General features: G+C 35.0%; 2 protein-coding genes across 3 annotated transcripts; both read left to right on the top strand.

Annotated features, from left to right (window-relative positions):
• LOC18596553 (probable WRKY transcription factor 71) lies at nucleotides 158-2,216 on the top strand. The gene is made up of 3 exons (XM_018122618.1): nucleotides 158-779; nucleotides 878-1,021; nucleotides 1,458-2,216. The coding sequence occupies exons 1-3, from the start codon at nucleotides 376-378 to the stop codon at nucleotides 1,822-1,824; spliced, it is 915 nt and encodes a 304-aa protein (XP_017978107.1). The 5' UTR covers nucleotides 158-375; the 3' UTR covers nucleotides 1,825-2,216.
• Nucleotides 5,516-11,471, top strand: LOC18596552 (protein REDUCED WALL ACETYLATION 3). Of its 2 annotated transcripts, XM_007025098.2 has the most exons (17): nucleotides 5,517-5,833; nucleotides 5,929-5,995; nucleotides 6,816-6,907; nucleotides 7,031-7,168; nucleotides 7,256-7,312; nucleotides 7,390-7,462; nucleotides 8,007-8,165; nucleotides 8,716-8,865; nucleotides 8,971-9,226; nucleotides 9,525-9,640; nucleotides 9,727-9,813; nucleotides 9,902-9,990; nucleotides 10,134-10,196; nucleotides 10,326-10,382; nucleotides 10,595-10,691; nucleotides 10,785-10,943; nucleotides 11,036-11,471. In XM_007025098.2, the coding sequence occupies exons 2-17, from the start codon at nucleotides 5,963-5,965 to the stop codon at nucleotides 11,039-11,041; spliced, it is 1,632 nt and encodes a 543-aa protein (XP_007025160.2). In that variant the 5' UTR covers nucleotides 5,517-5,833; nucleotides 5,929-5,962; the 3' UTR covers nucleotides 11,042-11,471. The 2 variants fall into 2 exon arrangements, with proteins under 2 accessions (XP_017979427.1, XP_007025160.2); XM_018123938.1 differs by having other exon boundaries at nucleotides 5,516-5,833; nucleotides 8,716-9,226.

Raw genomic sequence — 13,256 nt, 5'->3', positions numbered from 1 at the left:
GCTAAGGGGCGACTAAAATGTGGGTCAGGCATGGTAGATGAGACTGAGTAGTATGGATAGGAAATGTTTCCATACTAGAAGCCACATTTTGCTCTTCTCATTGGAAGGTGTTTTTGTCAACCTTCTTTTTAAAGTGGCAATGAACAAAAGTCCTATTCAAAGCTAAAGAATCCTCTCTCTCTCTCTCTCTCTTTCCTCTTTCTATGTCTTCATCATGAATTATATATTTATGTATATATAACCCAAACAACATAACAAGAGCTGTGGAAACCCTGAAAGTCCAAAACCAAAAGCAAATCTTTGAGACCTCAAATATTAGGTTTTCTCTCCTACTCCCTTAATTTTCTCAGTATCTTTGTTTCGTGTTCTTTCTCCATGTCGGATCATGAATTTAGAGACTTTTACTACCAGGCTGCATTCCATAATGATCAGCAAGGTGTTGGTGAAACTGGCATGTATAGGGTTTCATCATCACTTCAGGATCCTTCATACATGAGCTTCACGGATTGTTTACACAGTTCCATGGACTATGGTTCACTTGAAAAAGCCTTTGGTTTGTCACCTTCATCCTCTGAAGTGTTTTCTTCAGTCGAAGGCAATCAGACGAAGCAGGTTGGTGCAGGGGATTTAGGAGGAAATACTAGTGAAGTTATGACGACTCCTAATTCATCTGTTTCTTCTTCCTCAAGCGAGGCCGGTTGTGAAGAGGATTCAGATAAGAGTAAGAAAGATAGGCAGCCAAAAGGGTCAGAAGATGGAGGAGAAAGCTCCAAGAAAGGGTAAGTTTTTTTGGTTCAAATATTGCTTATTAGTCCATGACTATCAACTCTTTGATAGACATGTGGGGTGTAACTGTTGTGTTTATTGTATCTAACAGGAACAAAGCAAAAAAGAAAGGAGAGAAAAAGCAAAGAGAACCACGATTTGCTTTCATGACAAAAAGTGAAGTTGATCATCTAGAAGATGGGTATAGATGGAGAAAATATGGACAAAAAGCTGTGAAGAACAGCCCTTATCCAAGGTTGGTTTTTCCTTTATTTACAACCAAAGAAAGTTTGAAATTATCTTATCTTCTATACAATCAATAAACTACAGACAAAACCTTATGTCTGAACCCTGATTGTTGTTTGCTGTGAGCTTGCATTACATCTTTTAACCCCCTTCTTTTGACTACCAAGTTCATCAGTCAATATATGAAACTTAAGCTGTAAGTAAGTAGTAAGTTGATGGCTTTGCGTAATTGTTTTTGCAAGTTACTAAATCTTTTTTACTTTAATTCCCTATATATGACTAGACTTTATTGGCAAAACGAGTACAAACTTGTGTTTCTACTGCTGAAAGATTTCCATCTTATGTAATCTGAAATTGCTAATCCTGGTTAACACTAATTTGTTATCTTCTTTACCCTGCGAGAATTTCTTTAATCTGAGGCACATTTCTGGCTTTTGTTAATGCAGAAGCTACTACAGATGCACTACTCAGAAGTGTACAGTCAAGAAAAGAGTTGAGAGGTCATTCCAGGATCCGTCAGTTGTGATCACAACATATGAAGGCCAACACAACCACCCACTTCCGACAACACTGAGAGGAAGCGCAGCAGGGCTATTCCCACCTTCCATGTTAACGCCCTCGCCACTGGCGGGGCCAAGCTTCCCACATGAATTGTTTATGCAGATGCCTCATCACATGAATAACCAAGCTGGTTCAGCAGGTTCAATGTTTGCGGAAAGCTTTAGCCCTTTTCAGCAGTACCACCATCAGGTTCCTGACTATGGACTTCTTCAAGACATAGTTCCTTCCAGGTTCCTTAAGCATGAACCATGAGTCTCTTTCTACATCTCTTTTACTTCTTGTATATATATATATATATATATATAAATATATATTTAACTGCTTTTATTATTAGTTTCATCTAACTTCTTTCGAGCCTAAGAATTATTCTTCAATTACTGGTCTGAGAAAGACCTAACATCAAGGATTAGATGGGAGTGGAAATGTTTTTATTTGCACTTGAAACTTGGTTGAGTTGCCGCATTTAGTGGGAAATGTTTCTTTGATAAGAGATGTGAGGGTCGTTGTAGTTGTTTTCGAAGGAAAAACCTAGTTTTAAGAGGATTCCAGGCTTGTAATACTAGATAAAGTCGCATTTATGTTTGTATATCATCATCCTTGATGGAACTATTAATGGAGAATGCGAGAATTTATTTCCTTTATCAGTTCCTTGTCTAGCTATAGTCTGAAAGAGTTATAGTCTGATTTCTTTATTCGCCAAGTGGTGCTGGTCATTTTGCTTTCAAGGCAACGAGGGTTTTGTTGGAAATGCAGCAGCTTGCAATGTTGAATACAGACATTCGTGAGGAGAAATTTGACTTCTGTTTGATAACGTGCAAAACTATTCTTTTCTCCTCCTTACTTGGACTTTCTAGGCTGAAAACTAAAAGGCAAGCTGAAAAAGTTTAAATAAGCCTGAACAAGAGATGCTGCTATAATTATGAGTCATCCTGTCTGAAAAGGCAGAATCCTAGTCCTAAGGCATATGATCCAATAAGGAGGTTCCCAGCCAATGGGTGACGGTGCAATGGGAAACTGGCCCAACATTCTTCAGGTCGCTAGTTAAATAGTACTATCCCAGAATTTGGAAATGTTTTTCCCTTCGTATTTTTATTTCTAACTAATCAAATTTTAATCAATATACGCATATGAAACAAGCATTTGACAGCATATTTAACCAATTGAAAACAATGTAAGTGCCTATCGCACCTAGCTTTTGTCATTGATAAATTTAACTTGAGAGGCGTTTAGGAGCCACGTTTTCAGTCAAGACTTGAACGAAATTATTGGGAAATTGGTTTCGTGTTGAGGTCACCAAATTCCAGACTAGTACAGCTGAAAGATCACTAATGGAGTTGAATATGAGAAATTCCTTAGTTATGTGCAGTCAAGGTAGAAGAATTAAGTGTTCATTAAGAAAAGGAGGTGTTGTTTGTTCATATTGATTAACCAATAATTGAAGAGGAAATATCACTTTTGTTTCTATTTTAGACTAATTAAAAAAGAGAAGTGTCATAGTGCTCCTGTAAGGGTTTATATCAAAGTAAGTAAGTAAGTAAGTAAGTAAGTATATATATATATGTTTCAGAAAAGAATGACACCATAATTTATGTTTTTCAGTCATTATCAAACACCTAACAAGCTCAAACTGATAACACATAAATTGGCGGGCTAGATATATTGCCGGGTGAATTAAGTAAAAAGCCAAAGAGATTACATTTCGTTTATACTAGATTGCACGAGCTTGAATTGTAGGTGTTGATCAATGTTCATATAGGCATGATATTGATAGCATATAGGTTTCAATATATTTAAGGTGGAAGTAGAAATTAACACAATTAAATAATTCACAACACATGTCACATAATATCAACTTGAAGAACCAAATATTAACCCAAGCAAATCAACAAATTAAATAATTAAATTCACGTATAGATAATATATTTATCGGTAACAGATATAAGTTTTATAATAAGAGGAAAAGTTAGGTTTAATTTTACACACCAATTAGTGGAAATTAATGATTTTGTGTATGGTTCTATAACAGTTGGGTAAATTTGATCATATGCATATAAGACATGATTTTCCTAATAGTTGCAAAGAATATTAATTTGTTCAAGTTTCAAATATTTTTAGAGGCTTCTTAGCATGTCACATTGTCCTGTCATAGTCTTATAATAATCTGTTGATTGACATAAAGAATGCAAAGATTATAGATTGAATTTCACCTGCCGTCTAGACATTAATATAAGCAAAGTCAATATATTAGAGCTTCCCTGTCTTGCGCTTATGATTAGAGCTACGTCCACTTGCATGATCCAATACTGCTAATCCTATCATCCATCAAATCTTTTTTTCTTTACCTAGATTAATACAGTTCACGCTCATAATAATTAACATCTAACTGTTTAGATCTTGACTAGAAATAGGAACTTGTTGAAGGAGATTCTGGTAAATTACAAACTATTAATTCAGATTATACATTGATTTAGGTGTTAAAAGTGTTTAATTCCAGGCTTTTCACAGACTTCGTACAGAGAGTTGCTTTGAAGACAAACTTTAAGGAGGTTAATGGACTATCTATTGGGTCACCTGCCTCTGCCCACCATTTTCAGCCTGCAAGTAGGCCCTAAATCGACACGGGACACCAAACAAAAGAAAGGTCAGAAGTTTCGATGCCATTATTCGTCAGTGCTACAAAGTCAGTAGAGAAACGGGCTTTGGTTCAGGAAGTGATTTCCAGAATCCCCAGGGCTGGTTTTGGTATTTCACTCGGTTTCCTTTCTGTTAGATTGTCAATATTAGCGTTACCAAATCATACCATTCTTAATGACCAAAACCAATATTAAAAACAAGATACAATTATTAACCAGCTTGTCCATTGTAGAGCAAGCAAAAGAGCACTTATTTTAATCAATTGATTAACCCAACCAAAAAAAAAAAACAGATTAGGTGGGTTCCTTAATCTGCACTTCTGCATGCAGCCAAAGGAAAAGAACCTTGCCATTTTGTCCCCATCTACCAAGGATATGAGACCATTTCTTTCTGACAAAGTGCAAATTAAAAGAAAAAAAAAAAGGTTTCTATAAATGGATGCACACAGTTATAAAATGTGGTCGCACGTGAAAATCTTAATCAGTCGGCTGACAGAGTCCAGGAGTCATCATCAACAGTATTTATTAATGGACGGTTGAAATCAAAAGTCTCCTATACCGACCGAAATCGACTCGTCAAAGGTTAGTCTAGTTCGATATTCATGACAACAACAATCATAATCAAATTTTGATCAAGCTTTCGAAAGGTTATGAAATCAAAATAAAATTGACTAGCCTTCAATGTTCCACGGTGAAGGTCTACGTTGTCAGGTTTATTTTCACAGCATATCCACCCTCCTAAAAAAATACTTAAAATATTACACAAATTTAAAAATATATATATATATAATTCAATTTCACATTAAAAATAAAAAAAATACTATCACCTAATGTTTTGATCGCATCATATTGTAGAGTAGTATAATGCAAGTATGCCATGTAACCTCCTAATATTGTACCTTACAATATTAATAAAATCGAAAATGAATATCTGTTTTTCACAATTATAATATATATATATATAGTAGTTTTTAAATTGGAAAAATAATGTTTAGTTATCATGAAAATATCTATTTTTCTATAATCGTAAAATGTTGTTAAAATGGCAAGAAATATAGTATTTCAAATCAAGATGAATAAGTTCAACTTGAGAAGCATAAATAGAAAGTACATAACATGATTAAATTAGAAAGATAAGCCTAATTACTAGCCATTATTCTTTCCTAATTCCTTGGGATCATTACACATATAATACTAATAAGGTTTACTATACTAATTTACAGTTAATTAATTATTATAATAAAACATTCGATCTGTTCTAAAAATATTTTATTTTATTTTATTTTTTTGTTTTTCTGATCTCTCGCATCAGATTCACGTTCGCATTCTCACGCCCAAAACTGAAAGCAAAATAGCAACCAGAAAACCAAACCCAACAACAGCACCACGGCAACAACAACCGTGGAGAGAGAGAAAAAACAAAGGGAGAGCGAAAACGACGTCATATCGGACCCTTTTCTCTATTCTTCAAGCAAGCTGCTAAGATCTCTCTCTTTAATCTCCATCGTTTCCGAATCTCCAAATTGGCTTATTGTTAAAAATAAACTTTTGTTCGAGGGGTTGTATTTATGAGCATGGCCTAGCCCGACACATCACTCAATTCGACGCATTGTTTAACTCTTTCTTCGGTAGCCATTGCTTCTCTTTTCACTCCCAGTTGAGATTTTGTGTTTTTGCCTTTCTTGGATTGATTTGATTCGGTGCTGTTGCAAATTTTTTACAGTCGGGAGGAGGTTATTTTTGATCCAAAAGTAGAAATGGTGGTTTCTGGGCCAATTACGCCTGGACAGGTACGATTTTGAATTAGAATTTTTATTGATTCAATGTTGTTGGTTAGTTTAGATTCAATTTTGAGATTTTGTAATTTGAAATGAATTTGGACAATGTGATTTTTTGAGCTGAAAATTTATGTAGTAATTTTGTAAGTTTTGAATTTTGTGATTTCTATGTACTAGTTTTGGATTCTGTTATTTCGTTGTTGAGAAAGTATGGTGGATTTGCACTGCAAATTTTGTATTTCTTTCTACCTATAGATTTTGAATGCTTTGCATTTCTAAAGAATTTTTGAGGAAAATGTTCTTTTTATTTTTTCATTCGGTGATGTTTGATTTTATTTTCCTTGTGGAATTTTTCTTTTTCTTATAAGAATTTAATAGTTATTGGATTTACATAACTCGGACGCTTGATTTGATGAGTGAAGTGATTTGACTAGTAGCTTTGTGACAGTGTGCTGAGTCTAATGAATTATGGTTGATCATCATAATACTAGTGTATATAATGTATAGAATCTAATGTGAGTGGTCTTGAAAAAGTTTTTGAAGCTTTACTTAATATTTGATGAAAAGAATTTATCTGCATTTGCTGTAATGTGGCAATGGCATTCTAATTCATTCAACATCTACTTGCTTTTGTGGTTTCATTTTTCTGGTTTAAACTTCTTTGGTCATGCCTATGTCTGTATATTTCACTCCACTGTTATAACTTTAATTATGTCACTTGTTATTATGTATGCATTATTGATCTTTCTTTGCACTTTTCTGTTTATTTATTTTTCTTGTACGATCTAGTGTTGCCTGAGATATTTAATGAAGCCTTTTTATTACGCTGCAGGTGTCTTTTCTCTTAGGAGTTATCCCGGTTTTCATTGCATGGATATATTCAGAGTTCCTAGAATACAAGAAATCTGCATCTCATTCTAAAGTGTAAGAAATTTTTTCTCTTAGGGGTTAACATGGGTGCATAAATTTGATAGGGCTTATATGCCTATCTTTGGAGTTATTGACTTCAATATTTGCTGATGCTGACAACTTAGTTCCAATATGCAGTCATTCAGACAATAATCTGGTTGAATTAGGAGAGGAGACAATTAAAGAAGATGACCGGGCTGTTTTGCTGGAAGGAGGTCTCACAAGATCAGCATCTGCTAAATTCCATAGCGCATCCATCAAAACAAACTTGATGAGGTTGCTTTCTTTGAACTTCAGTGTTGTTACGCTGTTTTCTATGATTGCACTCTGTAAACCCATCTTACTATTTCCTTATATTTCCAGGTTTTTGACCATGGAAGACTCTTTCCTGCTGGAAAATCGAGCAACTTTGAGAGCAATGTTAGTCATATGCCACAAGCACACTTCTTTGGTTGCTTTTTGTTTCTTCTTATGTTTAACTATACAATCTAATGCAGGGCTGAGATTGGGGCTATTCTGGTGTACTTCTATATATGTGACCGCACAAATTTACTAGGAGAATCTACCAAGGTGCTTTTATACTTGTTGTTTGTGTTATTGATCGTATTTCATGATTTGATCTGTGATATTTTGGAAAACACACTCAAATATACCTATGCATCTGCATTCCTTAAAGGGCCTTAATTTTACTTGTATAAATAACTATACTCATGAACTAGGACAATAATCACGTCTAGAAAACCTCGTCTTGCTTTTGGGCAGTTGCTATTTACATAGACAACCTCATTTCTTCTCTTTGGACTTGCACCCCTCCCTGAGTCTTCTAGTTTGGGAGGATTATTTAATCTTAATGTAATAAGCAGTTTGTGATCACTTTGGCTTTTTGCTAATAGTTCAATATAAAAGAACACCATGCGTGACTAAAAGTATTTTCAGCTCTTGTCGAAAGAATGATTGATTTCCCTCTTTAAATGGTTTAATGTAGCTATATATTTGCTTTTTCTTTTTTTTTATGGTGGCTTGAGGGTTAGTGCTTTCACATGTTGATGAACACTATAGGGAATAACTATTATTTTCTTGCTATAGTATTTCTTATGTGGGTTTTTTTGGACAGAAATACAACCGTGACCTTTTCCTCTTCCTCTACGCTCTTCTCATCATAGTTTCAGCAATGACTTCTTTGAAGAAACATAGTGACAAATCAGCATTTTCTGGAAAAACCATGCAATACCTCAGTAGGCATCAAACTGAAGAATGGAAAGGGTGGATGCAGGTGAGTTTTTATTGTTAGACATCTAACCTGTTATGGAGTAACTACTTGAGCTTGCAAACCCTGCAAACACCCCATCACCCTTGCATAATATTTTTTTAAAAAGAAGGTATTTGAATTATATTTTCTGATATCTTTTGCATTTATTTTGCCTATTGTGGTCTAATTTTGTAAATGTTTTTTCTCCCTTGGGAAGCTCATAGCTGTCTCCCAAAGTACCTTTTTCCATTTGGTCATAGCTACCTCAATTATGATTTAATAATGTTTTTTGTAAATTAACATTGACAGGAGTTTTTTTGACTTGTTATTTCTTTTACTCTTGTTAATTCATTGTAATATTGATGAAAGATTTTTCCCATAAAATGCTGTACGATTTGAGTCTTCAGTCTTCAGATCTGCACTGAATGTTCACATGTGCCAATTCCTATCTCAGTCAGATTTATCAGATTGCTTGTGTTTGCAGTTCCATGCTACCTACTGACCATTTCTTCTGCACTAAATAGTATTTAGGAGTTCTGGGGGCTGCACTTACCTGCCCGTGTTGTCTTTACAGGTCCTATTTCTAATGTACCATTACTTTGCTGCAACTGAGATATATAATGCAATACGTGTCTTCATTGCTGCATATGTTTGGATGACTGGATTTGGCAACTTCTCATATTATTACATTAGAAAGGACTTTAGCGTAGCACGCTTCACCCAGGTGATATTCTCTCTCTGGGTTTTAATCCCATATAAGCATACCAGCTATGTAGTTCTTGATATTTTTGTACATATCAATCAATTTTATAACTTCTATATGATGCAGATGATGTGGCGACTAAACTTCTTTGTGGCATTTTGCTGTATTGTTCTCAACAATGACTATATGCTTTACTACATCTGCCCGATGCACACGCTATTCACCCTAATGGTGTATGGAGCTCTTGGGATTTTCAGCAAGTATAATGAGATACCATCAGTGATGGCTGTGAAAATTCTTGCATGCTTTCTCGTAGTTATCTTGATTTGGGAAATTCCTGGAGTTTTTGAAATATTCTGGAGTCCATTATCTTTCCTATTAGGTCAGCAACCTACCTAACTTTTTTCTTTTACGTTTCATTTGATTTATCAACCTATGAGTAATTTAGAGCTTGAAAGTTCATATCCTTGTATTCAGCTCCCTAGATATGCTTCTAAATCTTTTTTTTTTTAAATGTTTTATTGCATTTTAAGTTGGAATGTCCTGCTTTCAAATATGCATACCTCACATGTGAATGAATCCAGTGAAATTTTATTTTTAATATTTATGTTCATTCTTCTTTTCTTGCATATGCTATAACTATTTGCTTATATCACTTTTTTGCTCCCTTCAAATGGCAGGGTACACTGATCCTGCAAAACCAGATCTCACTCGACTGCATGAGTGGCATTTTAGATCTGGTCTTGATCGCTATATATGGATCATTGGAATGATATATGCCTATTATCATCCCAATGTAAGTTGTTAAAATATTTAGTCAATGGAAAGTCTTGTTCTCTTAGCACGTAAGTAACAATCTCTTTGAAATGTTTTAAATCTTAGGTTGAGAAATGGATGGAAAAATTGGAGGAATGTGAAACCAAGAGAAAATTCTCGATCAAAGCAAGCGTTATTGCAGTTTCCTTATTTGTAAGTTGCCTGATCTTTTGATCATTATATTACTATTATGCTTATTGGCTTTTGAAGGACACTTTTTGAATTTTCTTAAATTCTTCAGGTTGGCTATATGTGGTATGAATGTATTTACAAGCTGGACAAGGTTTCTTACAACAAATATCATCCCTACACATCTTGGATTCCGATATCGTGCGTATTAAGTATTTCTTTTTCTAATTTACTTGGAACATTTGAGGAAGTTTATGTGATGGCACGTGGAATATCGTACAATTAAATTGCTTTAGTTCAATTTCCAGGATCTGATGATCATTTCTGCTTTTTTGTGATTCTAGTGTCTACATTTGCTTGCGGAATTGTACTCAGCAGCTTCGGAATTACACTTTGACTCTCTTTGCGTATGTTTCTGGACTGTAACCAATTCATTCAATCTGTGCTCTCCGTAAAGGACTATTGATTTGCTTTTTGAAGAGTTTCTGGCGTTATTTTGCACTTGCTCTAATTAAGCTACATTTTGTGCTTCCTAGGTGGCTTGGCAAGATAACCCTGGAGACTTACATTTCTCAATTTCATATCTGGTTGAGGTTTGTGGACCAATTACAATTTTCTCTTTTTAATTTGTTCCGCAACCTGATATTTAGAAAATAGCCTGGTAGATAAATAGGTTAACCTTGATATCTAGTTCTGGCTCTGCATCCTTTTCAAAGTAAGATAATTCTTCAAAGCACTGAAGCAGCCTATGAGAAACAAATTTACAGGTTTATAAGATTCTTATAATTGCACTACATCCATGCAGATCAGACATACCTAACGGACAACCCAAGTGGCTTCTTTCTCTTGTCCCAGAATATCCGCTGCTCAACTTCATGCTCACAACTGCTATTTATATCTTGGTAAATATTTTCTCCACTCTTCCATGTTCTGCCAACAGTTTTGATTATATTCATTTGTTCATTTTCTTGTCATCTTGCCTTGCTTCTCTGCAGATATCTCATCGCCTGTTTGAATTAACAAATACACTTAAATCAGTTTTCATACCCACAAAAGAAAACCGACGGCTGCTATACAATTTTGTGGCTGGAATAGCCATTTCACTGATTTTGTACTGCACCTCACTCATTCTTCTTCAGATTCCTCACTCGCGAGTAAGCCCCGAAGTCAAATGAAGCATTAATGAGTTTTGTGGCATAAAATTTCTTATGTTCTTGACCTGCATATATTGATTCCATAATTACAGGCCTGAGAAAGCAAGAGTCAGAGGGTTAGACAGAGCTTTTACATTGGACATACGAAAAAGAATATATAGTTGGAGCAAAATAAGAACAATTCGTAAGATGTCTGCGGATGTAGCTTTCGAATCAAGTGTTTCCAACAATTTTGAGTAAAAATGCCCTCCATTTTTGTCCTTGAGCTGACACTTCAATATCCTGGCTTTGCCGTGGGAGTTGGGAGTATGATGAGGGGGGGCAGGCAACCGGCAGGAAGGAAATCTTTTTTTTTTTTTTTTTTTTTTCACATTTTGTTGTGATATTGGAAACTGCAATATATTATTTCCTTTTGTCATTTTTTGGTCATTCACTGAAGAAAAATGTAGATTCCTGTGACATAGATGTGTTTCCGGCACCAAACAAATTCGAGATCCAATACTAATGCAATTCCTCTTATTGTGAACTTGCCTCCACTCTCTTTTATAAACCTTTTAACACGCTTCCAGGGACAAAAGTAGTGAACTTTTCAAGATAGTTTCTACCTTCTACAATTCAAAAGCTATATTTTTCCAATGCAAGTAATTTGCTTTTAGTGGAAATAACTTCAAACTCAACCAGTACATTCGATCGAAAGGGGGGGTTCAATTGTTTAATAAAATATCTGTCTATGTAGGTGGTATTTTCCTGTGGCTAATAATGATTGTATTCGAGCATCAACATGTGGGTAGAAGGGTGGTTAAATGGAATTTGCTTATTTCGTTTTCATCTACCTCTGCAACGTGTCCGTGCTTTTTCCTGCTTACAGCCATTCGAGATAAAAAGAGATTATTACGTACTATTTGCTTTGGGGTAGCCGGATCATGGAGACCAAAGTCTTCCCGAAAAGGTAAGAAATGGGTTTCAAGGGTCGATAATGATGATCCGTGAGGCAAGTTTAAAGTTGAAGTAGTACCATGTAATTGCTTCTATGGCAGTGACTTTGCTTTGGATGTACATGCAAAATGGGATTGACTGATCACTTATTAGGCAATCCTTTATAAAGGCTTAAATAATTGAATTCACCTCTTGCATTATTGCTGCAATACGTTGCTTTATGTGCATTAATCACTGGAAACTTTCAACTGGTTTGGCCCTCAAAATAAATGCAAGGGTCCCTCCCTCTAATCTTTATCTCCACACCTAACCTTAAAGTCATTCTTCAAATGTTTTTCTTAATCATTATATATATATATATAATGTTTTTCTTAATGTTTTTCAAATATATATATATATATATATATATATATATATATATCAAAAAGAATGCTTTTCTTAATCAATGATTTGGTCTACGAATGAATAAAACTTTTGCAAATAACCCACAAAATTAATCTATGACAAAGTCAGTATAAAGACAGCTGTTTGGAAAACAACAAAAACACAACTAAGAAACGTGTGTAAACGATAGGAAGCAACGTGTGCCACAAATGCATGAAGAAGATGTTGGCAAGTGAGTACACATGACCCAACTATCACCAAAAGGTTTTGTTAGCAAAGATATCCAAAATCTGAAGGAAGCTGAGTTTCAACTGTCTTAATAATAATGATGATACTGATTATGCAAGAAGAGCCCTCGTGGCTTTCACCAGAAACCAACCAAAGTATAATTGAAACAGTCAAGCTTAACCTCTTAAACTGAGAATTACTCATTGAAAACTCCCCATGCCCATCTCTCAAACTCCTGTTCATAGAAAGAAAGAGACAAATTTCGTTCAGATTTGTATCTTTAGTAATATGGCTATAAGTAATGCACACCTCCCCTTGTGCCAGTAACCGAAAGGAATCAAGTGGAGGAAAGGACGATGGTTTTGTCCGACTGACAGTGGGAGTTAGAGGGTTAGAGTCAAAGATCTTAAACCCACACCTTTTTTCTCAGCAAATCAAAGTTTATTTTAATCACAACAAGAATGCCAACTAAGTCTAGTGGTTATGGGTTTCCAGTGCCAAATAAAAGAGTTCACAGAGTTTCTCTGGGGTTCATTTTGAAAAGGGGCAAGGGTCCCAGCTGCCAACGTTTCACTCCATACCTGCAATTATTTGGAGCAAACCCTCGCACGAAGTTTTGCTATAATTAATAATGATATGCTTTCAACATTTCTTCATTTCATTCTTATGAAGGAAACATTGATGATTTATTTAGGATAATTAAGCAAGTGGCAAACCCCACAATAATAACTTTGCTCTGCTATCAACTTTCTTGCACTTTTTGGT

This window comes from Theobroma cacao, chromosome 6 (genome assembly GCF_000208745.1).
Source record: "Theobroma cacao cultivar B97-61/B2 chromosome 6, Criollo_cocoa_genome_V2, whole genome shotgun sequence".
Classification (NCBI taxonomy): domain Eukaryota; kingdom Viridiplantae; phylum Streptophyta; class Magnoliopsida; order Malvales; family Malvaceae; genus Theobroma; species Theobroma cacao.
This window is presented reverse-complemented; position numbering and strand designations above follow the sequence as displayed.